This window comes from Heteronotia binoei, chromosome 1 (genome assembly GCF_032191835.1).
Source record: "Heteronotia binoei isolate CCM8104 ecotype False Entrance Well chromosome 1, APGP_CSIRO_Hbin_v1, whole genome shotgun sequence".
Taxonomy (NCBI): Eukaryota; Metazoa; Chordata; class Lepidosauria; order Squamata; family Gekkonidae; genus Heteronotia; species Heteronotia binoei.
In genome coordinates this window covers 280,611,789-280,634,054 of record NC_083223.1, presented here as the reverse complement: position 1 = coordinate 280,634,054, position 22,266 = coordinate 280,611,789, and the positions used below count along the sequence as shown (strand labels likewise).

Here is a 22,266-nt window from a genome sequence, read left to right as displayed (position 1 = left end):
CCTTTTGAATGCTCAAAGTGTGGAAAGAGATTCAATCAAAGTGGCCATCTTCAAAGGCATCAGAGAACCCACACAGGGGAGAAAACGTTTGAATGCTCAGAGTGTGGAAAGAGATTCAGTTACAGTGGCCATCTTAAAAGCCATCAGAGAACCCACACAGGGTAGAAATCTTTTGAATACTCAGAGTGTACAAAGATTCAGTCAGAGTGGCCGTCTTCAAAAGCATCAGAGAACCCACACAGGGGAGAAACCTTTTGAATGCTCAGAGCGCGGAAAGAGATAAAGTCACATTGGCCATCTTAAAAGCCATAAGAGAGCCCACACAGGCGAGAAAACTTTTGAATTCTCAGTGTGTGAAATGAGATTCCGTCAGAGTGGCCATCTTAAAAACCATCAGAATCCCCACACAGGGGAGTAACCTTTTGAATGCTCAGAGTATGGAAAGGGATTCAGCATGGCGGTCTTTGAAATCTAAGAATCCAGAGAATTAGAAATCATGGAACATCTTAGTTCACTGAAAGACTTCTTGAAAACATGAATCTACAAGGGTTTTGGCCCTCAGCAGACAGACATATTAAAAATAGGCTATTGAAGGAGCTTGAGCCATATTTGAAGCCCTCAAGTATATCCCACTATCCCACATGGTGTTAACGAAATGGCTAACCTTTCCAGGCAACTGGCAACTCATGATTAAGTGTTACGTTATGAGCAGGAAAAAATAAAACTCATTTACGGGAGGGTCATAGCTCCTTAAAGAGATGATTATTTGTTTCATGTAAATGAGACTTTTTTTTGCGGTGGTTTCTGGAAGTTTTTATGAGTTAAGCTTCAATAAATGTGTGAAAGGTTGGTGTGGCATGTCTTTTTTCAGTCCTTTTGCAGGTTGTTGAAAGTAAACCTGTCCTGACCTGGATAGCCCAGGAGGCAAGCCTGATCTTCAGATCTCGGAAGCTAAGCAGCAGTCAACTCTGGCAAGTAAGTGGATGGGAGACCTCCAGGAAATATCTGCAGTCGGGAGTATAGGGGCAGGCTTTATTCAGCCACTTCTCTGAATATCCTCTAGGCCCCTAGTAGGGGTCAGTCACTGTAGGTCGCCCTAATCTCCAGGTGCAGAAACGCACACAACCACATGCATAATAAATAAATAGAAGAAGAAGAAAAATTCTCTTGCAGATGCTTGAAACCCACACTATGGGCATGACTGATATTCGTGAATGAATGAAACCAACCCAGTTCTCCCCTATTCATGAGGTCGGTCAGTTGAAGAGTGTTGGGTTTAGACTTGGTGGGTCTGGGTTCAAATCCATGGTAAGAACATTAAAAAAGTAAGAGCATAAGAGAAGCCATGTTGGATCAGGCCAATGGCCCATCCAGTGGAACACTGTGCCAAAAAACCCCCCTCAGGCTCCATCAGGAGGTCCATTAGTGGGACAAGGACAGTAGAAGCCATCCCACTCTGCCCCCACTCCCAAGCACCAAGAATATTGTGCATCATTGCTCTAGACAGAGAGTTCCAACAATATGCTGTGGCTAATAACCACTGATGGACCTCTGCTCCATATGCTTATCCAATCCCCTCTTGAAGCTGGCTATGCTTGCAGCCGCTGCCACCTCCTGTGGCAGCGAATTCCATATGTTAATCACCCTTTGGGTGAAGAAGTACTTTTATAAGTTCTAGCCCAACTGCTCAGCAATTTTATTGAATGTCCACGAGTTCTCATATTGTGAGAAAGGAAGAAAAGTCCTTCTTTCTCTACCTTCTCTATCTCATACATAATATTGTAAACCTCTGTCAGGTCCCCCCTCAGTCAATGTTTCTTTAAGCTAATGAAGCTCTGTGGATGCCCTTTAGCCAGTCATTTTTTCAGCCTAAAAGATCGTCTTTGACTTTCTTTCTCTCACTCCTCCGCATGCAGCTGGTGGTCTGCCCTTGAGTCGGTCTTAGTTCTCTCAGAGCTGTTCTCCCAAGAGCAGTTCTCTGAGAGCTCTCTCAGCCCCACGTACCTCTTAGGGTGACATTTGTGGGGAGGGGGATGGATGGAGATTGTAAGCTTCTAGGAGACTCCAAGAGAACGACAGGGTATAAATCTAAAACTTTCTTCCTTATTACCTTTTGGGAGCTCCTGTGATTAGGGGGATCTTGACTAAAAGAAAACCCACATTATTTACTAAAGGAAAATATGTTTGACAGAAATTTGGCGACCGAATACCAAATGTTCAAGGCTGTGCTCAACCTTCGGGGCTTCTCTTTTGATTTTTACCCATAGGGATAATTTGTTAACTGCCATTCTGTGAAGCATCTGTTTGGCATTCAGAAGGTCCCAGATTCCATCCCCGGCATCTCCAGTTGAAAGGACCAGGCAGGAAGTGATGGGAAAGACCTCAGCCTGAGACCCTGGAGAGCCATGGAGAAGGGCCATAGCTCAGTGGCAGAGCATCTGCTCGGCATGCAGAAGGTCCCAGTTTCAGTCCCCAGCATCTCCCAGTTAACAGGAGCAGGCAGGAGGTGATGGGAAAGACCTCAGTGTGAGACCGTGGAGAGCCATGGAGAGGTGACATAGCTCAGTGGCAGAGCATCTGCTTGGCATGCAGAAAGTCCCAGGTTCCATCCCTGGCATCTCCAGTTAAAAGGAGCAGGCAGGAGTTGGTGGGAAAGACCTCAGGCTAAGACCCTGGAGAGCCATAGAGAGGGGACATAGCTCCATCCCCGGCATCTCCAGTGGAAAGGAGCAGGCAGGAGGTGGTGGGAAAGACCTCAGGCTAAGACCCTGGAGAGCCATAGAGAGGGGCCATAGCTCCATCCCTGGCATCTCCAGTTGAAAGGACCAGGTGGCAGATAATGCAAAAGACCTTCGCCTAAGACCCTGAAGAGCTGCTGCCAATTTCAACAGATCGTCTGACCTTGATTGACCTGGGGTGTATTAGTGAGGGGCTGTGGCTCAGTGAGAGCATCCGCTTGGCCTGCAGAAGGTACCAGCTTCAATTTCCGGCATCTCCAGTTAACAGGTCGGAGGGTGATGTGAAAGACCTCAGCCTGAGACCCTGGAGAACTGCTGCCAGTCTGAGTACACAAGACCGACCATGACGGCGTGAGAGTCTGGTTCAGTATAAGGCAGTGTTTTGTGTCTTTCTGCCTTAAAGAGTCCAAGGCAACCTCTAATCTAAATGAAGTTCATAAAATGAAGTGTATAAGAATACATCAATCCAAAACATTTAAAATATCAGTTTAGGGCAGCTTTAATCAATTGCAGTCCTGTAATCGTGTTCTGTTACCTCTTAAAGGCCGAAGGTGTGGGGTTCAAGCACACCTTCCTGGGAGCTTGTAGAATTGTAGAGCTGCCACTGAAAAGGCCGTGTCGTATGTACCCCCAAACGGGCAAGGGAGGAGGGAAAGATGGGAACCACTGCTGAAAACTATTGCTGTGGGATGCCGTTAACCTCTCAAGTTTCCTAGATCTATCAGCGACGAAAGGTGTCTTGGTGCAGAGTTAGAGTCCCGTCTTTTTGAATCTGGGAGACTTGGAGCAGAATGTGCTTTCTCTGGCTGGCAGGCCCTGTTTCTTGCTGCCCTCCTGGTTGTCCTCAACACCTGCCTCTCCATTCAATCGCAGCTGCCACAGCCTGACTTTTGTAGGGATCGCCCGCCAGGAGGGTCAGGACTCCAAACTTCTCTTCCACGGCCTGCCGCAGCCCAGCCCCTGGTTGCCATGGGGACAGCTTTCTGCCTTGTGCCCCCCTGGGGGAGGAGCCAGTGGCTGGCAGACTGCCTCCCCTTCCTCCCGGTGCTTCTTTTGGAATAGCATCTCCCAGACGACGGAGGTCCATGTGGCACAGAGAACCACTACCAGGATCCAAAGTAAGAAAGTGGTTATTTTAAAACAAATGTTCACCAGCATACTTTCAGCTCAGCACCAGACTGAGCAAAGAATTGTAAAGAAAAGTGTAAAATGCAAACCCTCCTTCTATAGGTGCCCTAGCTGGGGTTGCCAATTCCCAAGGGATCCCCTGGTTTGAGTCCCCCCCCCCTTTCAGGGTTTTCAGAAAGCAGGAGAGGGGGTTGACTGTCCAATCAACACTCCATTATACTCTAGGGAGACTGGTCCCCATAGGATATAATGGCCTTAGACTGTGACAGAAAAGCTATCCAATGCAGGGAGTTTTGACTCTGGGAAGCTAACTTAGAGGGGCTGGAAAAGAAGGAAGGAGTCAGCTTTTCCAGGAAAAGGACAGGAATCACACCGTGGATGCCATTGAGTGTCAAACTAGGCCTAATGGGTGACACAAGCCGGGACTCAGGTGTGCACGAGCCAAGACTTGGGCGTCCAGCCAACGGGATTCTTTGCCAGACACATGGAAGGTGGAAAGCACCTAGAAAGGGCTCTTGTCCGTTCCTTTCAACTCCCGATCGCTGAAGGGAGCAGGATGCCTACTGGTTTTGGTGGCCAGTGGAAATGGACATGGATCCAGCGGAAGGTGCTAAGCGGACCCCTTGACATTGCCAGCAGTCAAAACAGAATGACAAAGACACTCTACCTCATCAGAGCTCTCCAGAGCCAAAGAAAGTGCATTTAGGGTAAGTGCCACCTGTCCCAAGTGTGACAATGAGTCAGATTAGACGCCCGCATCTGATTCTTGCCACTAGAAAGATCCAGCCTGGCTCTTGGAGAGAGTAAGAGTAAGAGGGATCGTTCCCTTCCTAGAAAAGATAAATTCCTCTCCTGGCTGGTCTCCTATCCCCTTTTTATCCAGTTGCCATGAAGGAGGGGAGGAAGCTGGATTGGTCCAGTCATCCACCCACTGAAATCCAACGGAACTGGGAACTTCCAACTTTGCCCACTGGAATTTCAGGTGGATCTTTAGGCATTGGGGAGGGCAGAAGTGCCCCAGAGATTGGGGAGGGGGTCCTGATGAAATTCAAATGCTTGTTCCGTTTGCCAAATTGCCCTCGAAAGAGATGTGGGGGGATTTAGTTAGGTGGCTAAAGATGGTGAATGCACGGGGTCAATTACCTGTGTATGCGAGATATAAGGGCCTTAGACCGTGACAGAAAAGCTATCCAATGCAGGGAGTTTTGACTCTGGGAAGCTCCTACCCCCAACTCCTTGCTCGTCTCTGTGATGCCACCAGACTCGAATCTAGAGAAATATACCAGGTGACTGATAAAAATATAGAAGCACTTGGAGGGGCTTGAAAAGAAGGAAGGAGTACTTCCTTTTATCCGTTTTAACCTGTCTGCTCAGCAATTTCATCGAATTTCACGGCCAGCCACTAAGTAGTACCAAATGTGTTTTCCCAGATAAGTTCATTCGTCGGCCAACCGTCCCTTTTTATTAGAGAAATACGGGCCCTTCAATAAGAACAGTCATATAGAAACATCATATATATAAAAATCCAACACACCCCTCATCCAGATCACAAGCAATACTCCTTCTAAGCCAGGGGTGTCAAACATGCGGCACGGGGGCCGAATCAGGCCCTAGGAGGGCTCCTATCAGGCGCCCAAGCAACTGGCTGTCTTCTGCTTCCTTCTCCCTCTGTCTTTCTCCCTTCTGCATCACAGCTTGCTCTGCATGGCTTGCTCAATCGTACAGGAACTACAGAGCAAAACCTCTATTTTCTCCATTGGCTGAGGTTTCTCCAGGAGGAAGGGGAGGGGGGAGGCAGAGCTTGTTTTTCCAGGCTCTCTCAATCACACAGCAGAGTTACTGAGCCAAGCCACTCTTCCTTCAGTTGGCTGAGGCTCCTCCCCCATCAGTCTCCTGGGGAAGGAAGGAAAAAGCCAGTTCTCTGGATCCCATGGGAGAAATACAAAGAAAGCACCTTTAAAACCAACAAGCGCTAACATTTTAAGAATGTTTTAAGTTTGTTTTTTTTCTAAATAGTTAATTGTGTTTGTCTGTGTCCTTTACAAAGTTTATATCTCTGCTATCTAATCTTAAAAAGGTACACACATGGCTTAGCTCAACATGGCCCGTCCCCACCCAACATGGCTCAGCCCAACAAGGTCTAATTTATGTCAGATCCGTCCCTCATAATAATTGAGTTTAACACAATACAAGAACTCGTGGGCATTCGATGACAATACAAGAACTTGTGGGCATTCGATGAAATTGCTGAGCAGACAGGTTAAAACGGATAAAAGGAAGTACTTCTTCACCCAAAGGGTGATTAACATGTGGAATTCACTGCCACAGGAGGTGGTGGCGTCCACAAGCATAGCCACCTTCAAGAAGGGGTTAGATAAAAATATGGAGCAGAGGTCCATCAGTGGCTATTAGCCACAGTGTGTGTGTGTGTGTATATATATATATATATATATTTGGCCGCTGTGTGACACAGAATGTTGGACTGGATGGGCCATTGGCCTGATCTAACATGGCTTCTCTTATGTTCTTATGTTCTTAACACCCCTGCTCTAAACTGCGTTGTAAGCAAAAATTCTACTTTGTGATCTACTGGCATTAAAGGTGTGAGCTACTGCAGCAATAGTTTGTTCTGGGGCCATTTTTCCTGAACTGAGACAAAAAATGTGTCAGCCAGAGGCTAAAAAGCGGTGAGCTAGCTCACACTCACTCAGCTTAGAGGGGACACCGAATTCACAAGATGTCCTAGTCCCAATGTGCACAGCGCTGTTCAGGCCACACCTGGAGTGTCGTGTGCAGTTCTGGAGGCTTCACTTCAAGAAGGAGGTAGACTAGGGTTGCCAAGTCCAATTGAAGAAATATCTGGGGACTTTGGGGGTGGAGCCAGGAGACATTGGGGGTGGAGCCAGGAGCAATGGTGTGACCAGCATAATTGAACTCCAAAGGGAGTTCTGGCCACCACATTTAAAGGGACCACACACCTTTTACATGCCTTCCCTCCATTGAAAATAATGGAGAGGGGCACCTTCTTTGGGGGCTCATAGAATTGGACCCCCTGGTCCAATCTTTTTTGAAATTTGGAGGGAGGGGGGCTTTTGAGGAAATGCACCTATGCTGAAAATCTGGTGCCTCTACCTCAAAAAAAAGGACCCCTCCCCAAACCCCAGATACCCACAGATTGATTCTCCTTTATACCCTATGGGAAGCAGTCTCCATAGAGAATAATGGAGTTCCCCCCCCCCCGCTTTCTGCTAACCCTGAAGAGGGGAAGGGCCTCCAAACCAGGGAACCTCCTGCCCCCAAATGGAGATTTAGACAACCGGAAAGGTGAAAGATTCAATGAGGCCTCCAGCCCTCCAAAAGGCCTCTGAGGCCTGGTATAAAGTTTGCAAAAGGCATGCGTTTCCCAGGCAACCTCTAAGCCCTGTGATTGGACTGGGGTGAGAGTGGAGGAAAAGGAAAGCCCAATCACCATCCAGGGGGGCGGGTCCATGGGAGAGAGCATATAAGGCCCTGTTGCCGGGAAAGGGAATTCAGTCTTCTCCAGGGAGCTGAGTGAGTGGAAGAAGGGCTGCTGCCAGCTGAAGGGGAACACCCTTTCCCATCCCATCTAATCCATCCGAGGACGGTGGTGGGCTGAACTTAGGAGCACCCCCCCCGGGTTAGGGTTGCCAATCCCCAGGTGGCGGCAGGGGATCCCTCAGTTTTGAGCCCAACTCCCCCTTCAGGCTCATCAGAAAGTGGGGGGGGGGGGAATGTCTGCTGGGTGCTCCATTATTCCCTATGGAGACCGATTCATAGAATCCTAGAGTTGGAAGGGACCTCCAGGGTCATCTAGTCCAGCCCCCTGCACGGCAGGAACTCACAAAGACCTCTCCCTAAATTCACAGGGTCCTCAGTGCTGTCAAATGGCCATCTAGCCTCTGTTGAAAAACCTCCAAGGAAGGAGAGCCCACCACCTCCCAAAGAATCTTAGAGTTGGAAGGGACCTCCAGGATCATCTAGTCCAACCCCCTGCACAAGGCAGGAGACTCCCAAACACCTCTCCTTAAATTCACAGGATCTTCATCACTGTCAGGTGGCCATCCAGCCTGTGTTGAAAACCCTCTAAGAAAGGAGAGCCCACCAGCTCCCAAGGAGGACTGTGGAAGCTTAGAATCCTAGAGTTGGAAGGGACCTCCAGGGTCATCTAGTCCAGCCCCCTGCACGGCAGGAACTCACAAAGACCTCTCCCTAAATTCACAGGATCCTCAGTGCTGTCAAATGGCCATCTAGCCTCTGTTGAAAAACCTCCAAGGAAGGAGAGCCCACCACCTCCCAAAGAATCATAGAATCTTAGAGTTGGAAGGGACCTCCAGGATCATCTAGTCCAACCCCCTGCACAAGGCAGGAGACTCCCAAACACCTCCCCTTAAATTCACAGGATCTTCATCACTGTCAGGTGGCCATCCAGCCTCTGTTGAAAACCCTCTAAGGAAGGAGAGCCCACCAGCTCCCAAGGAGGACTGTGGAAACTTAGAATCATAGAATCCTAGAGTTGGAAGGGACCTCCAGGGTCATCTAGTCCAGCCCCCTGCACGGCAGGAACTCACAAAGACCTCTCCCTAAATTCACAGGATCCTCAGTGCTGTCAAATGGCCATCTAGCCTCTGTTGAAAAACCTCCAAGGAAGGAGAGCCCACCACCTCCCAAAGAATCATAGAATCTTAGAGTTGGAAGGGACCTCCAGGATCATCTAGTCCAACCCCTGCACAAGGCAGGAGACTCCCAAACACCTCCCCCTAAATTCACAGGATCCGCATTGCTGTCAGGTGGCCATCTAGCCTCTGCTGAAAACCCTCCAAGGAAGGAGAGCCCCAAACCTCCCGAGGAGGAAGCCTGTGGAGTCCTAGAGTTGGAAGCGAAGGGATTCTATCCCAAGGCCAACGGGAGGGACTGGGAGGCAGCCCGGGAGGAGAGGGAGCCTGGCGGATTCCTCCTTGAAACATGCTGCTTCCTGCTCTCCCAATCACCAGCCAGCGGCGCCATGGGATGACGACACCAGTGGGGGCGCTCCACTCCCAACCAATCACCAGCCAGTGCTGGGGGACGACGACAGCGGGCAGCGCCGAGCACTGTTGGCTGCTGGGAAAGCGAGGCAGGCGGGCGCAGGCAGCGGTGAATGGGAGGTAAGGGCTGCGGGGCGCGGCTGAGCAGAGCTGATGTGTGGGGCTTCCTTCAGGTAGGCGGGCAAGGCTTGGTGTGGCTGCCCTGCGGCCAGGGGGCGCCCCAGGCAGCCGCCTACTTGGAATCATAGAAAACTAGAGTTGGAAGGGACCTCCAGGGTCATCTAGTCCAGCCCCCTGCACAAGGCAGGAGACTCCCAAAGACCTCCCCCCAAAATTCATAGGATCTTCATTGCTGTCAGAGGGCCATCTAGCCTCTGCTTAAAACCCTCCAAGGAAGGAGAGCCCTGCACCTCCCAAGGAGGAAGCCTGTGGAAACATAGAATGATAGAATCCTAGAGTTGGAAGGGACCTCCAGAGTCATATAGTCCAACCGCCTGCACAATGCAGGAAACTCACAAATACTTCCTCCTAAATTCACAGGATCCTCATTGCTGTCAGGTGGCCATCTAGCCTCTGCTTAAAACCCTCCAAGGAAGGAGAGCCCACCACCTCCCGAGGAAGCCTGTGGAAACTTAGAAGCATAGAATCCTAGAGTTGGAAGGTACTTCCAAAGTCATCTAGTCCAACCCCCTGCACAAGGCAGGAGACTCAGAACGACCTCCCCCTATATTTACAGGATCCTCATCTCCAAATTATTAATGATTTGAAGTTGGGAGTGAGCAGTGAAATGGCCAAGTTTACAGATGACACTAAATTGTTCGGGGTGGTGAGAACCAGAGAGGATTCTGAGGCACTCCAAAGGGATCTGTTGAGGCTGGGTGAGTGGGCGTCAGCGTGGCAGATGAGGTTCAATGTGGCCAAGTGCAAAGTAATGCACATTGGGGCCAAGAATCCCAGCTACAAATAGAAGTTGATGGGGTGTGAACTGGCAGAGACTGACCAAGAGAGAGATCTTGGGGTCGTGGTAGATAACTCACTGAAAATGTCAAGACAGTGTGCGTTTGCAATAAAAAAGGCCAACACCATGCTGGGAATTATTAGGAAGGGAATTGAAAACAAATCAGCCAGTATCATAATGCCCCTGTATAAATTGATAGTGATGTCTCATTTGGAATACTGTGTACAATTCTGGCCCCCTCACCTCAAAAGAGATATTATAGCATTGGAAAAAGTGCAGAAAAGGGCAACTAGGATTATTACAAGATTGGAACACTTTCCCTATGAAGAAAGGTAAAAACCCTTGGGGTTCTTTAGCTTGGAGAAACATCGACTGAGGGGTGACATGATAGAGGTTTACAAGATTACGTATGGGATAGAGAAGGTAGAGAAAGAAGTACTTTTCTCCCTTTCTCACAATACAAGAACTTGTGGACATTCAATGAAATTGCCGAGCAGTCGGTTTAGAACTGATAAAAGGAAGTGCTTCTTCACCAAAGGGTGGCTAACACATGAAATTCATTACCACAGGAGGTGGTGGCGGCTGCAAGCATAGCCAGCTTCGAAATTGGATAAACATGGAGCAGAGGTCCATCAGTGGCTATTAGCCACAGCGTATTGTTGGAAATCTGTGTCTGGGGCAGTGATGCTCTGTATTCTTGGTGATTGTGGGGGAGGGGGCACAGTGGGAGGGCTTCTGGTGTCCTGGTCCCACTGATGGACCTCCTGATGGCGCCTGCTTTTTTTTCGTTACTGTGTGACACAGAGTGTTGGACTGGATGGTTCATTGGCCTGATCCAACATGGCTTCTTTTATGTTCTTATGTGACACACAGTGTTGGACTGGAGGGGCCATTGGCCTGATCCAACATGGCTTCTCTTATGTTCTTATGTGACACTGAGTGTTGGACTGGAGGGGCCATTGGCCTGATCCAACATGGCTCCTCTTATGTGACGCAGAGTGTTGGAGTGGATGGCCATTGGCCTGATCCAAAATGGCTTCTATTATGTTCTTATGGACCTCCTGATGGCACCTGGTTTTTTTGGCCACTGTGTGACACAGAGTGTTGGACTGGATGGGCCACTGGCCTGATCCAACATGGCTTCTCTTACATTCTTATGAGACACAGAGTGTTGGACTGGATGGCCATTGGTCTGATCCAATATGGCTTCTCTTATCTTCTTATGTGACATTAGGGTTGCCAAGTCCAATTCAAGAAATATCTGAGGACTTTGGGGTGGAGCCAGGAGACATTAGGGGTGGAGGCAAGATCAAGGCTTCGACAAACACAATTGAACTCCAAAGGGAGTTCTGGCCATCACATTTAAAGGGACCTTTTCAATTCCTTCTTTCCATAGGAAATAATGAAGGTTAGGGGCACCTTCTTTTGGGGCTCATAGAACTGGACCCCCTGGTCCAATCTTTTTGAAACTTGGGGGGGGGGGTATTTTGGGGAGAGGCACTAGATGCTATACTGAAAATTTGCTGCCTCTACCCCAAAAAACAGCCCCCCAGAGCCCCAGATACCTACGGATCAATTCTCCATGATTTTCTATGGGAATAAATCTCCATAGGGAATAACAGAGTTCCCAGCAGACATTTCCCTCCCCTCCCCCCGCTTTCTGACGACCCTGAAGCAGGGGGAGGGTCTCCAAACCGGGGGATCCCCTGCCCCCACCTGGGGATTGGCAACCCTATGTGACATAGAGTGTTGGACTGGATGGGCCATCGGCCTGATCCAACATGGCTTCTCTTATGTTCTTCTAGTAGTGACGAAAGCCATGTGGAGTGGTTTTCAGGCTCCCCCAAATCCAGGATCTAATCAAGTGAACCCCACAGTTCAAAGAGGGACCTCCATTGTTTTTGGAGGTGTTGTTCTTCTTACCTAACACGTTATGTCTATTGAAGTGATACATACAGTGGTTAAGAGGTCACCAGTCCCTGTGGTCGTTTTGTGGTCCAGCTCCCCTTAAGAATTACCCCTTGCCAGACTGAACCCATGTAAGGAGTGACTAAGCTTTTAACTTTGTTAGAGCCAAACAGAGATGGCCAACTTTCCCAAAGAACCAGGGAGGTATATCTAAAATCGCTTGGTATGTAATATAGCAAAATGATATGAAACCTGATCTGCAAGCCACAGCAAACCCTGTTGCGCTGACCTGCCAAGGCGATTCTCAGATGCTCTCCTTGTGATAACCTTACAGTCTCTGTCTCTCCTTCCCTCTAGAAAGAAGTCTGTCTTCATAGCCGAGTCACTCAAGGTACCTTTACCCAGCTGGAGGTGACCCAAGAGCAGGCGAAGGAGATGGAAGAGCAGCACCCAGGAGAACCTGGAGGTGGCACGATATCGAGCAGAGGCCCCCGTCGCACCCAAGCTGGGAGTGGTGCTGCTGAATTACAGGAAAACACTGTGCCAGTTATGTCTTTCCAGGTCATGCCTATCTCAGACGTGCATTGCCAACGCTTTCGGCAGTTCCTCTACCGTGAGGCGGATGGGCCCCGAGAGGTTTGCAGCCAGCTCCATCGACTCAGCAACCGCTGGCTGAAGCCAGAGAGGCGTTCCAAAAAGGAGATCCTGGACGTGGTGGTCCTGGAGCAGTTCCTCGCCATCCTGCCCCTGGAAGTGCAACGCTGGGTCAGAGAATGTGGGCCAGAGAGCAGCTGCCAGGCGGTGGCCTTGGCTGAAGGCTTCCTGCTGAGTCAGGCCGAGGAGGAGAGGCCGGCAGAGCAGGTGAGGGGGTTCCCTCCAGGGATGTCCCATTCAAATCACATTCCCTGACCTGATCCTGAAGTTCCCCTGAGAGATATTTGTCCGCGTGGTTTCTTCTTTTGAAAGATATAATACTTACTGTACTCCAGCAAGATATAAATTGTTCTATTTCCCCAAGTGTTAATCCTCCGTTTGGGAAGTGAACAGCCTCCTTCGGCAGCCTCTTCTACTAGGGAATTTCTTATCCCCCCGGATATCTCACCAGGTGCGGCTGGAAGGGTGCAGAGTCCAGGAACGGCAAACAATAGCAAAAATGGGCTCCAGTGTTAAAACAGTGCACAGCTTTAGAAAAGACAGGGGAATGCACTCCTCATACAATTCAGTATCATATATCACAGTGAACTTTGTATGTTTTGTAGAACAGTAAATATGTAGCTATATGCAGTTACTCTGTTAATACAAAACGTTCAAGAGCAGCTTGGGCTTGTCAGACGCATAAATTGTAGGTCAGAGTGGCCACTTTTGCAACTGTGGAAGACTTTACCGTCCCGTATGAATTCTTGGTGAGGAGGAAATCTTGAAAAAGACCTCACTTCTGGTGGAAACGATCGTTGGGCAAAGGACCCCAGGAGCAAGAGACTTCAGCATCTTTCTAAGAGTTTCATTGTCTCCCAGAGTTTTTTTGTCTTTTTTTTTTATGTAAAACACTTTTTATTTTAGCAACATATGATGTTCAATTTCAATAAAACATTAATAAACTCAATAGTTATCTCATACATTGCTATTTTCCACCCTTCCTTCCCCCCTGTATCTTGACTCCCGCCATTTTCATTTGCTTAAAATGCTTATAAAAAGAAGGTAACCTTGTCTCTTAAGAATCTTAAAACATAAAGATAGAAAAGAAAAATATAATATTGTTATTCTTCAAGGAAATACATATTTCTAATAATACTAATACATAACCCTAACTTCGTTCTTCATTTTAATATTTTTTAAACACTTGTTATCAAAAATTGTCCAATGCCCTTTTATTTTCCCTTCTTTTCCTATATATCTTCTGTATTTTCCCCAGTCCAATTTAAATCCATCCAACTCATAGTCTTTTAAGATTCTTGTAAGTTTGTCCATTTCTCTCCATGACATAACTTTTACAACCCAGTCCCATTTTTCTGGTATTTTATCTTGCTTCCATAAGTGCGCATACAATGTCCTGAAAGTAAGTACCAAATTAATGTTCTATCTTCCTTTGGAAACTTTTCCATTTGTACTCCCAATAAAAAAGTCTCTGGAAGTCTCTTAAAGTCATATCCTAATATTTTTATGATCTCTTGTTGAATCATCTGCCAAAATTGTTTTGCTTTTTCACAAGTCCACCACATATGGTAGAAAGAACCCTCATTTCCAACACCTGTCTGGCATCTTGGTATTCATTTTTGCCATGTTTTTGGAGTCATATACTATTTTAAAGCAATTCTCTTTAATATTGTAACAAGTCAATCTTCATAGAGTTCTTCCATAAGTATTCCCAAGATTCCGTCTCTATTTCCTTATTTACATTAATTGCCCACTTTATCATTTGAGATTTTACGACTTCATCTTCAGTAGACCATTTCAGTAGTAACTTGTATAGTTTTGAAATCAGCTTGTCATTATCTCCCAGCAGAACTTTTTCCAACCCAGTTTGATCTTTTCTTATTCCTTCATTTTTAACATCATTTTCCACTAAGCTCTTAATTTGTTGCGTTTGAAACCAGTCAAACTTGTTATTCAGCTCTTGTTATTCAGCTCTTTTTAATTCTATCTTATCACCTTGTATTTTTAACAATTGGCTATATGATAGCCACTTTTCTTCACCCGTCTCCGCAGATATTTTTATTACTTCTGTTGGCACAGTCCATAACGGCTTCCTCTCATCTCCATATTTTTTGTATTTCATCCATGTATTTAACAGATTTCTTCTTATATAGTGATGAAAGAAAAAGCCATCCATTTTATTCTTTCCATAGTACATATATGCATGCCAACCAAATAAGTTTCCATGACCTTCCAATACTAAAAGTTTCCTATTCAATAACGTCACCCATTCTTTTACCCACACTAGACATACTGCTTCGTGGGATAGCTTTAAGTCTGGTAGTTGGAATCCTCCTCTTTCTTTTGCATCTGTTAAAATTTTCATTTTGATTCTTGGTTTCTTCCCAGCCCAAACAAAATCTGAAATCTTCTTTTGCCACTTTCTAAATTGTTTATTGTCCTTCACTATCGGAATTGTTTGAAATAAATACATAATTGTTGGTAGTACATTCATTTTAATTGCAGCTATTCTACCCAACAATGATAGATTGAGCTTGTTCCACTTTAGCATATCTTCGTCTATTTTGCGCCATAACTTTTCATAATTATCTTTGTAGAGATCAGTGTTTTTCATTGTAGTGTCCACACCCAGATATTTTACTTTAGAAGTGACTTCACACTTAGTCTTTGCAGTTCATTTTGTTTCTTCACTTGCATATTTTTACATAAAATTTTCGCTTTTTCTTTATTAATGTAAAAACTCGCCGGTTCTCGATATTCTTGTATCTTACATAATAACAATGGTGTTACTTGTATAGCGTTTTCATTTATAAACATTACATCATCTGCAAATGCTCTGTGTTTATAAGTAAAGCCCTTCATCCTCAGTCCTTTCTATTTGTTTATCTTCCTGAATCTGCATCAGCAAAATTTCCAAAGTCATTATAAACAATAATGGAGATAGGGGGCAACCTTGTCTTGTGCCTTTACTAATTACCATAGTCTCTGTTAAATCCACATTTATACAAAGTCTTGCACACTGTTCAGTATACACTGCTCTCACCATTTTTATAAAACTTTCCCCCAATCTCAATTTTTCCATTACCGCAAACATAAAGTCCCAGTTCAAGTTGTCAAAGGCTTTCTCTGCGTCCGCAAAGAACAATGCAACTTCTTTTTCTGGATGTCTCTCATAATATTCTACAATGTTTACAACAGTTCTGATATTGTCTCTAATTTGTCTCCTGGGAAGAAATCCTGCTTGTTCTTCATTGATAAAGTTCATCAGATATTTTTTTAGTCGTTCTGCTAGTATTCTTGTATATATTTTGTAATCATTATTTAATAATGAAATTGGTCTATAGTTTTTAACATTTGTGACATCTCTATCTTCTTTTGGAATCAGTGAAATTACTGCTTCCTTCCATGTATTTGGTATTGTTTCGGTATCAACACTTCCTTGAAGACTTTATAGAACTTAGCAGTATATCAGTCTGGGCCGGGAGATTTTCCCAGCTTCATTGAATTAATAGCTGCTTCAATTTCTATTTTTTCTGTTGGTTCATTCAAGACTTTTTCCATATTCTCTGTTAGGGGAGTTATTTTTAGCCTTTGTAGATATTTTTCCATCTTTTCTTTGTTTACTTTAAATCCTTTAAACAATTTGGCATAATATTTAAAGAATTCTCTTTTTATACCTTCATGATCCACAATCTCTTTCCCACCTACTATTATTTTATTAATGATTTTACTTTCTCTCTTTTTTTTTCATTTGCCAAGCCAAATATTTTCCAGGTTTATTTGCTCCTTCAAAAGATTTCTGTTGCATCCTTTTCAGATTCCATTCCAATTCTTTAATTAAGAAGTGTCTCAATTGTGTTTGTAATATTGTAATCTCTCTCATCATTTTCTTTTTCCCAAGTCTCTTTCTCAGCTCCCCTTCCGTTTTTTTATATATCATTTTGAATGTCTAACATTTGTTTTTCTGTAGCTCTTCTGTCTTTATTATTCAATGTAATCAAAACACCTCTCATCACTGCTTTATATGCGTCCCACACCGTTTGAAATTTAATGTCTTCATTTTCATTTATTTGGAAGAAATCTTTCGTTTCTTTTTCTAGAGACGTCACTATATCTTTATTCTGTAGTAAGTCCTCATTTAACCATCTCCTTGTCTTTTTGGTCAACTTGGTTTTCCACATTATTGGGTTATGATCTGCTCTTACTTTAGGAAGAATCTCTATTTTTTTTGTAATAAGTCCCGGATTTTTTGTACTCCACAACGTATCCATTCTTGAAAAAGTACTATGTCTTGCTGAGTAAAAAGTATAGTCTCGCGCTTCAGGATTAAACTTTCTCCATACGTCTTCCACCCTTTCTTGTTTAACTAGCTCAAAGAATGACTTTGGTAGTTTTCCTTCTTTGTTATTCTTTTTTATCCCAGATCTGTCCGGTGCGTTCTTTATTGTTCCATTAAAGTCTCCCATTATCAAAATTTGTTCGTATGTCACTTGATCTAATTGTTGTGTAATTTCTTTAAAAAAAATAGTCTTTTGTCCCATTTGGAGCATACAGTCCCAGTAACAATGTTTTTTTAGCATTCAATATCATTTCCCATCATTATCCTTAAAAATTACCTTTGGATTTAATTCTTAATATAAAAAAGCACACCTCTCTTTTTCTGGTTGGCCAATGAATGGAATTCTAGTCCCAATTGTTTGTTCCGTAAAAAATTGTAATCCTTTTGTTTGATATGTACTTTTTGCAAACATATAATATTACAATTTTGCTTTTTAATCCAGTGAAACGTTGTCTTTCTTTTTTGTGGTGAATTTAGTCCATTTACATTCCAAGATAATACTTTGTAATCCATCATGGTTCTTTAAATTATGCTGTATCTCCAAATTCTTTATGTTCTTCCAGGAATCTACGAAGTTCTCGTGTATTCGTAATTGTAATCCTCCTGCCTTGAAGTTCCAAGCTCACACCTTCTGGTAGTATCCATCTATATCTTATTTCATTTTCCCTCAGTTTCTCTGTTAGTTTTTTATATGTTTTTCTGTCAGTTATAACTTGTCTTGGCAATTCTCTCATGATTCTCACTCTGCTATCACCAACTATTAATGTCTTTTCAAAATTTTTGCTGATGATCTTTCCCACCATATCCCGTGTTGTGAATCTTATTACCACATCTCTTGGTAGCTTGTTCTTTTTGGCATAAAATGAGTTAACTCTATATGCATAGTCATATATATTTTTAGAAACCTCTGGATCCTCTTCCAAAAATTCAGCAATGATATTTGTTATATATTCCTTTAAGTCATTTTGTTCATTTTCAGGTACTCCTCTCAGATGTATCTGGTTTTCCATCAGTTTGCAGTCATGCATAACTACTTTTTCTTGTGCTTTTTTTAAGGTGGAATCTTGTTCTTTCATTTTCCCTTCCACTTCTTGCATTTTCTTTGATGTTGCCACAGTCTCATTTCTAAGATCCTCAATTTCTTTCTTCAAAGCTCTTGTACATGTTTCAATATCTTTCTTTATTTCCTTCTTGGAGGCAGCTATTAGTTCTTTCATACATTTTTTCCAATTAGGCAGCCCTAGTACGTGCTGGTTTTGAGTCTGACATGAAGGTATACCAAAAAAGTTGATCTAGGTATCAGGTTTTGAAGAGCAAGGCTTGCTCTCTTCAGTGAGCCCAAAATCGCCAGTTCTGGAGCTTCCTACATTGAGATATTAATTTTAAAATTTTTTATTCTGTCCAAGATGGCGCCCACGGTTTTTCTGCCCCCCTTTTAAAAAAATTTTCTACTTTCTTCTAGGGGCTACTAAGATTATTTTCATCAATATTGATCAATAATGTCCACCTTGCAATGACCAATTTTGCTGGCTCCACAAATTTTTAACGTCCCAAATATTTTTAATTAATTCTTAAACTTTGACCTTCTTCTAATGGCCACCGATGTTTTTCTATGATTTTCCAGTCCTAGAGTAGGCTGGCTGACTCCACTTTTCCCTTCTTTCGATGGTTACTTCCTGCTTTGCTAGCCGCCAAGTCCCATTCTCTATGGTTAGGAAGTCTCGTGATACTTTATAACGTCATTTCCTGTTGTGTCTGCTTCAATAACAACTCTGTGACAATGGTATTTCTCCTCCAAAACCGCAAGTATTCAAAACATTAATTACTTTTTTCCCATTTCTAGCACTGTCCTTTAACATTTAAAGTTCTCAATTTCATCCCTCCTCTTCTTTATATAAACTTAATATACTCCGCTTGCCACCTTCTATTTTTTCTCATATACCGTATTTTTCGGACTATTAGACGCACCGGATGATAAGACGCATCTAGTTTTTAGAGGAGGAAAACAGGAAAAAAATTTTTGAAGCTGTGCACCCAGATCTGGGCACCTTCCCCCTCTCAATCCTGCCTCTGATCCCGGCCCTTGCTAGAAGCAGCAGCTGAAGCCTGGCAGACAGGCACAGAGGAAGCCCCCCCCCTCCGTAAACCCAGCGCTTCGGCAAGCGCTGCGTTTGCGGAGGGGGGCGGGCTTCCTCTTTGCCTGGCTTCAGCTTCTGCTGAAAGCAAGGGCTGGGATCCGAGGCTTGGCTGCCTCCGAACCCAGCCCTTGCTATCAGCACAAGCTGAAGCCACACAGACAGGGACAGAGGAAGGGCCCGCCCCCCAAAACGCAGCACTTGGCGAAGTGCTGCCTTTGCGGAGGGGGGGTGTGATTCCTCTCTGCCTGGCTACAGCTTGTAGCGGGGCTTCCCCCACCCTTCCTCGGAGGGAGCGATCTCGCTACTTGTCTCCCAGCCAGGCAGGCAAGCGCGGGGAAAGCATGCCTGGCTGGGAGAGAAGGGGCAGGATCGCTCCCTTCAGCGTGCTGGGGTGGGGGTGGGGGTGGAGGGAGCGATCTCGCTGCTTCTCTCCCAGCCAAGCACCCAAGCAGGGGGAAAGAATGCCTGGCTGGAAGAGAAGGGGCAGGATCGCTCCCTTCAGCGTGCTGGTTTGGCGATGGGGGTGGAGGGAGCGATCTCGCCGCTTGCCTCCCAGCCAGGCATGCTTCCCTGGCTGGGAGGCAAGCGGCTAGATCGCTCCCTTCAAAGTGCTGGGTTATCGATGGGGGTGGAGGGAGCGATCTCGCCAGTTGCCTCCCAGCCAGGCATGCTTTCCTGGCTGGGAGGCGAGCGGCTACATCGCTCCCTTCAAAGTACTGGGTTGGCGATGGGGGTGGAGGGAGCGATCTCGCCGCTTGCCTCCCAGCCAGGCATGCTTTCCTGGCTGGGAGGCGAGCGGCTAGATCGCTCCCTTCAAAGTGCTGGGTTATCGATGGGGGTGGAGGGAGCGATCTCGCCAGTTGCCTCCCAGCCAGGCATGCTTTCCTGGCTGGGAGGCGAGCGGCTACATCGCTCCCTTCAAAGTACTGGGTTGGCGATGGGGGTGGAGGGAGCGATCTCGCCGCTTGCCTCCCAGCCAGGCATGCTTTCCTGGCTGGGAGGCGAGCGGCTAGATCGCTCCCTTCAAAGTGCTGGGTTAGCGATGGGGGTGGAGGGAGCGATCTCGCCGCTTGCCTCCCAGCCAGGCATGCTTCCCCGTTCTTGCGTGCCTGGCTGGGAGACAAGCGGCAGGATCGCTCCCTCCATCCCCATCACCAACCCAGCACTTTGAAGGGAGCGATCTTGCCGCTTGTCTCCCAGCCAGACACGTAAGCACGGGGAAAGCATGCCTGGCTGGGAGGCAAGCGGCGAGATCGCTCCCTGCAAAGTGCTGGGTTGGCGATGGGGGCGGAGGGAGCGATCTCACCGCTTGTCTCCCGGGGGCTGCAGGCCCCTCCCCCCCTCATCTTTTAGTATTCGGACCATAAGACGCACGCACTTCCCCCCCACTTTTTTTTTTGGGGGGGGGAGTGCGTCTTATGGTCCGAAATATACGGTAATTCTTATTTTAGTCCCAGAATGATAGACAGCAATCTGTACCTTCTACTGTAGTTATCTAAATAGGCACTGTCCTTGTAACGATTCAGATGTTGAGTAAAACAAATAAGGTTTGGATTCCGGAGAGTTTAAATTGAATGACTCTGAAGACCCTCTGTAGATGTTGAAATGCAACCCGTTACCGGAGATCCTTCAAAGCTTCAAAGAAGCCCCCTTAGGAACTTCTTTTCAGCCAAACTAAATCTCCTCAGAGTTTCCTGAGCATGTCTTGGACTATTCTCTGACTGAGAAAAGTAGGCAGTAGGCATTGATTTGCCTTTTCTACCCCAAACAGAGGTCTCAGGCTGCTCCCCTTGTGAGAAGCAGTTCAGCTCTCCATTTTCCAACCCCTGGAAGTCCTAGTTTTTTGTCTCGTTAAATAATTCCTTGAGCACTCTCTTTGAAGGACTTTTGTTTTTTAGAGTGGACTTGTTTAACGAGATGTGGATTGAGTAACCTGCTTCTGGAAACAAAGGACCTGAACGTTTTGTATTGATGGAGTCATTGCATATAGTTTCATATTTGTTGTTCTTTAGTCGCAGTCGAGTCCGACTCTTTGCGACCCCATGGACAAAGTCATGCCAGGCCCTCCTGTCTTCTACCATCCTCCAAAGTCTGCTACTTTCATATTTACTGTTGTATAAAACATATAAAGTCCACTGTGATATAAGGTATTGAATTGTATGAGGAGTACATTTTCCTTTGTTCTATATAGCTGAGTACGGGAGTGGGGTGGGAAACGTTGCTCACTCTCTTTTCCATTCCATCTCTTTCCGTTCTCCCTGGCTGCTGCTCCAGGTGCGGGGACCATCCGTGGAGAGAGACGCAGCATTCCTCGAGGCGGAAGAAGCTTCCCTGGAGCGAGAGCAGAGGGCGCAGACTCAGCAGGGTGCCCAAGATGCCCTCTCCTGTGGTAAGGTCCCATTTTGCCTGCATGCGGTTGGGGGGCCCTGTGAATGGGATGGGTAGAGAGTTCAGGACAGGAAAAGAATTAAATACTTCTTCACATAACAAACAGCACTCAATGCGTACGACCTGCAATTCTTATTGAAGGGGATTGGACACAATTATATATATATATATATATATATATATATATATATATTTAATTATATTTCCAATCTTGTAATTAATACATACAAAAAAGAGCAATTTAGATACAAAAAGAAAGGAAAACAAAGGATTAACATCATCCTATACCACACAATTACTTACAAGAAGAGATGAATTGTGGTTTAAAACCCGCCACCCAAATTTAATATCCATCATTATCTACATACATGTAACAAAGAACTATAAATCATAATAAATAACGTTCAGTTTTTATCCAACCACTTATATACTTTCTCCCATTTCTCTTTCACTTCGCAACGTGGCACCCCTTTAACCAAATTGGCTAAAATGTCCATTTCAGCAACTTGAAGAATTTTCTGAACTACATCTTCCTTTTGTGGGACTACCTTTAACCTCCAAAATTTAGCCAATAAAATTCTTGCCGCAGTCAAAATATATACAGTGATATATTCATCTTCGCGCGGGACAACCCCTCTAACAAACGAGAGTAACATAGTTTCTGGCTTAAAAACAATATTTACCTTAAGTATTTCTTTTAACATTCTATGAATTACTACCCAATATCTCTTTATTATATGACACGTCCACCATATATGATAAAAGGATCCTATCATCATTTCACATTTCCAGCATTTGGGGGATATAGACTGATTAATCTTATTTAGATGAACCGGGGTAAAATACCATCTGTGAAAAAGCTTTAAAAAGTTTTCTCTGAAGTTAACAGGCTTTATAATCTTATAGTTATTTTTCCACAATGATTCCCATTGTTCCAACGTTATATTTATCTTCAAATTTTTAGACCATT

At 45.3% G+C, this 22,266-nt stretch overlaps 1 protein-coding gene and 1 pseudogene across 1 annotated transcript in view; both read left to right on the top strand.

Moving 5' to 3' along the window:
- LOC132587053 (oocyte zinc finger protein XlCOF6-like) overlaps positions 1-12,192 on the top strand; it is an 18,216-nt pseudogene extending 6,024 nt beyond the window's left edge.
- The window catches only part of LOC132586964 (zinc finger protein 213-like), a 24,045-nt gene continuing 13,919 nt past the window's right edge, over positions 12,141-22,266 (top strand). The window contains exons 1-3 of the mRNA XM_060259169.1: positions 12,141-12,168; positions 12,339-12,638; positions 21,183-21,297. Coding sequence (XP_060115152.1) covers positions 12,342-12,638; positions 21,183-21,297 — 412 coding nt within the window. The 5' untranslated portion in view covers positions 12,141-12,168; positions 12,339-12,341. The remainder of the gene's footprint in view (positions 12,169-12,338; positions 12,639-21,182; positions 21,298-22,266) is intronic.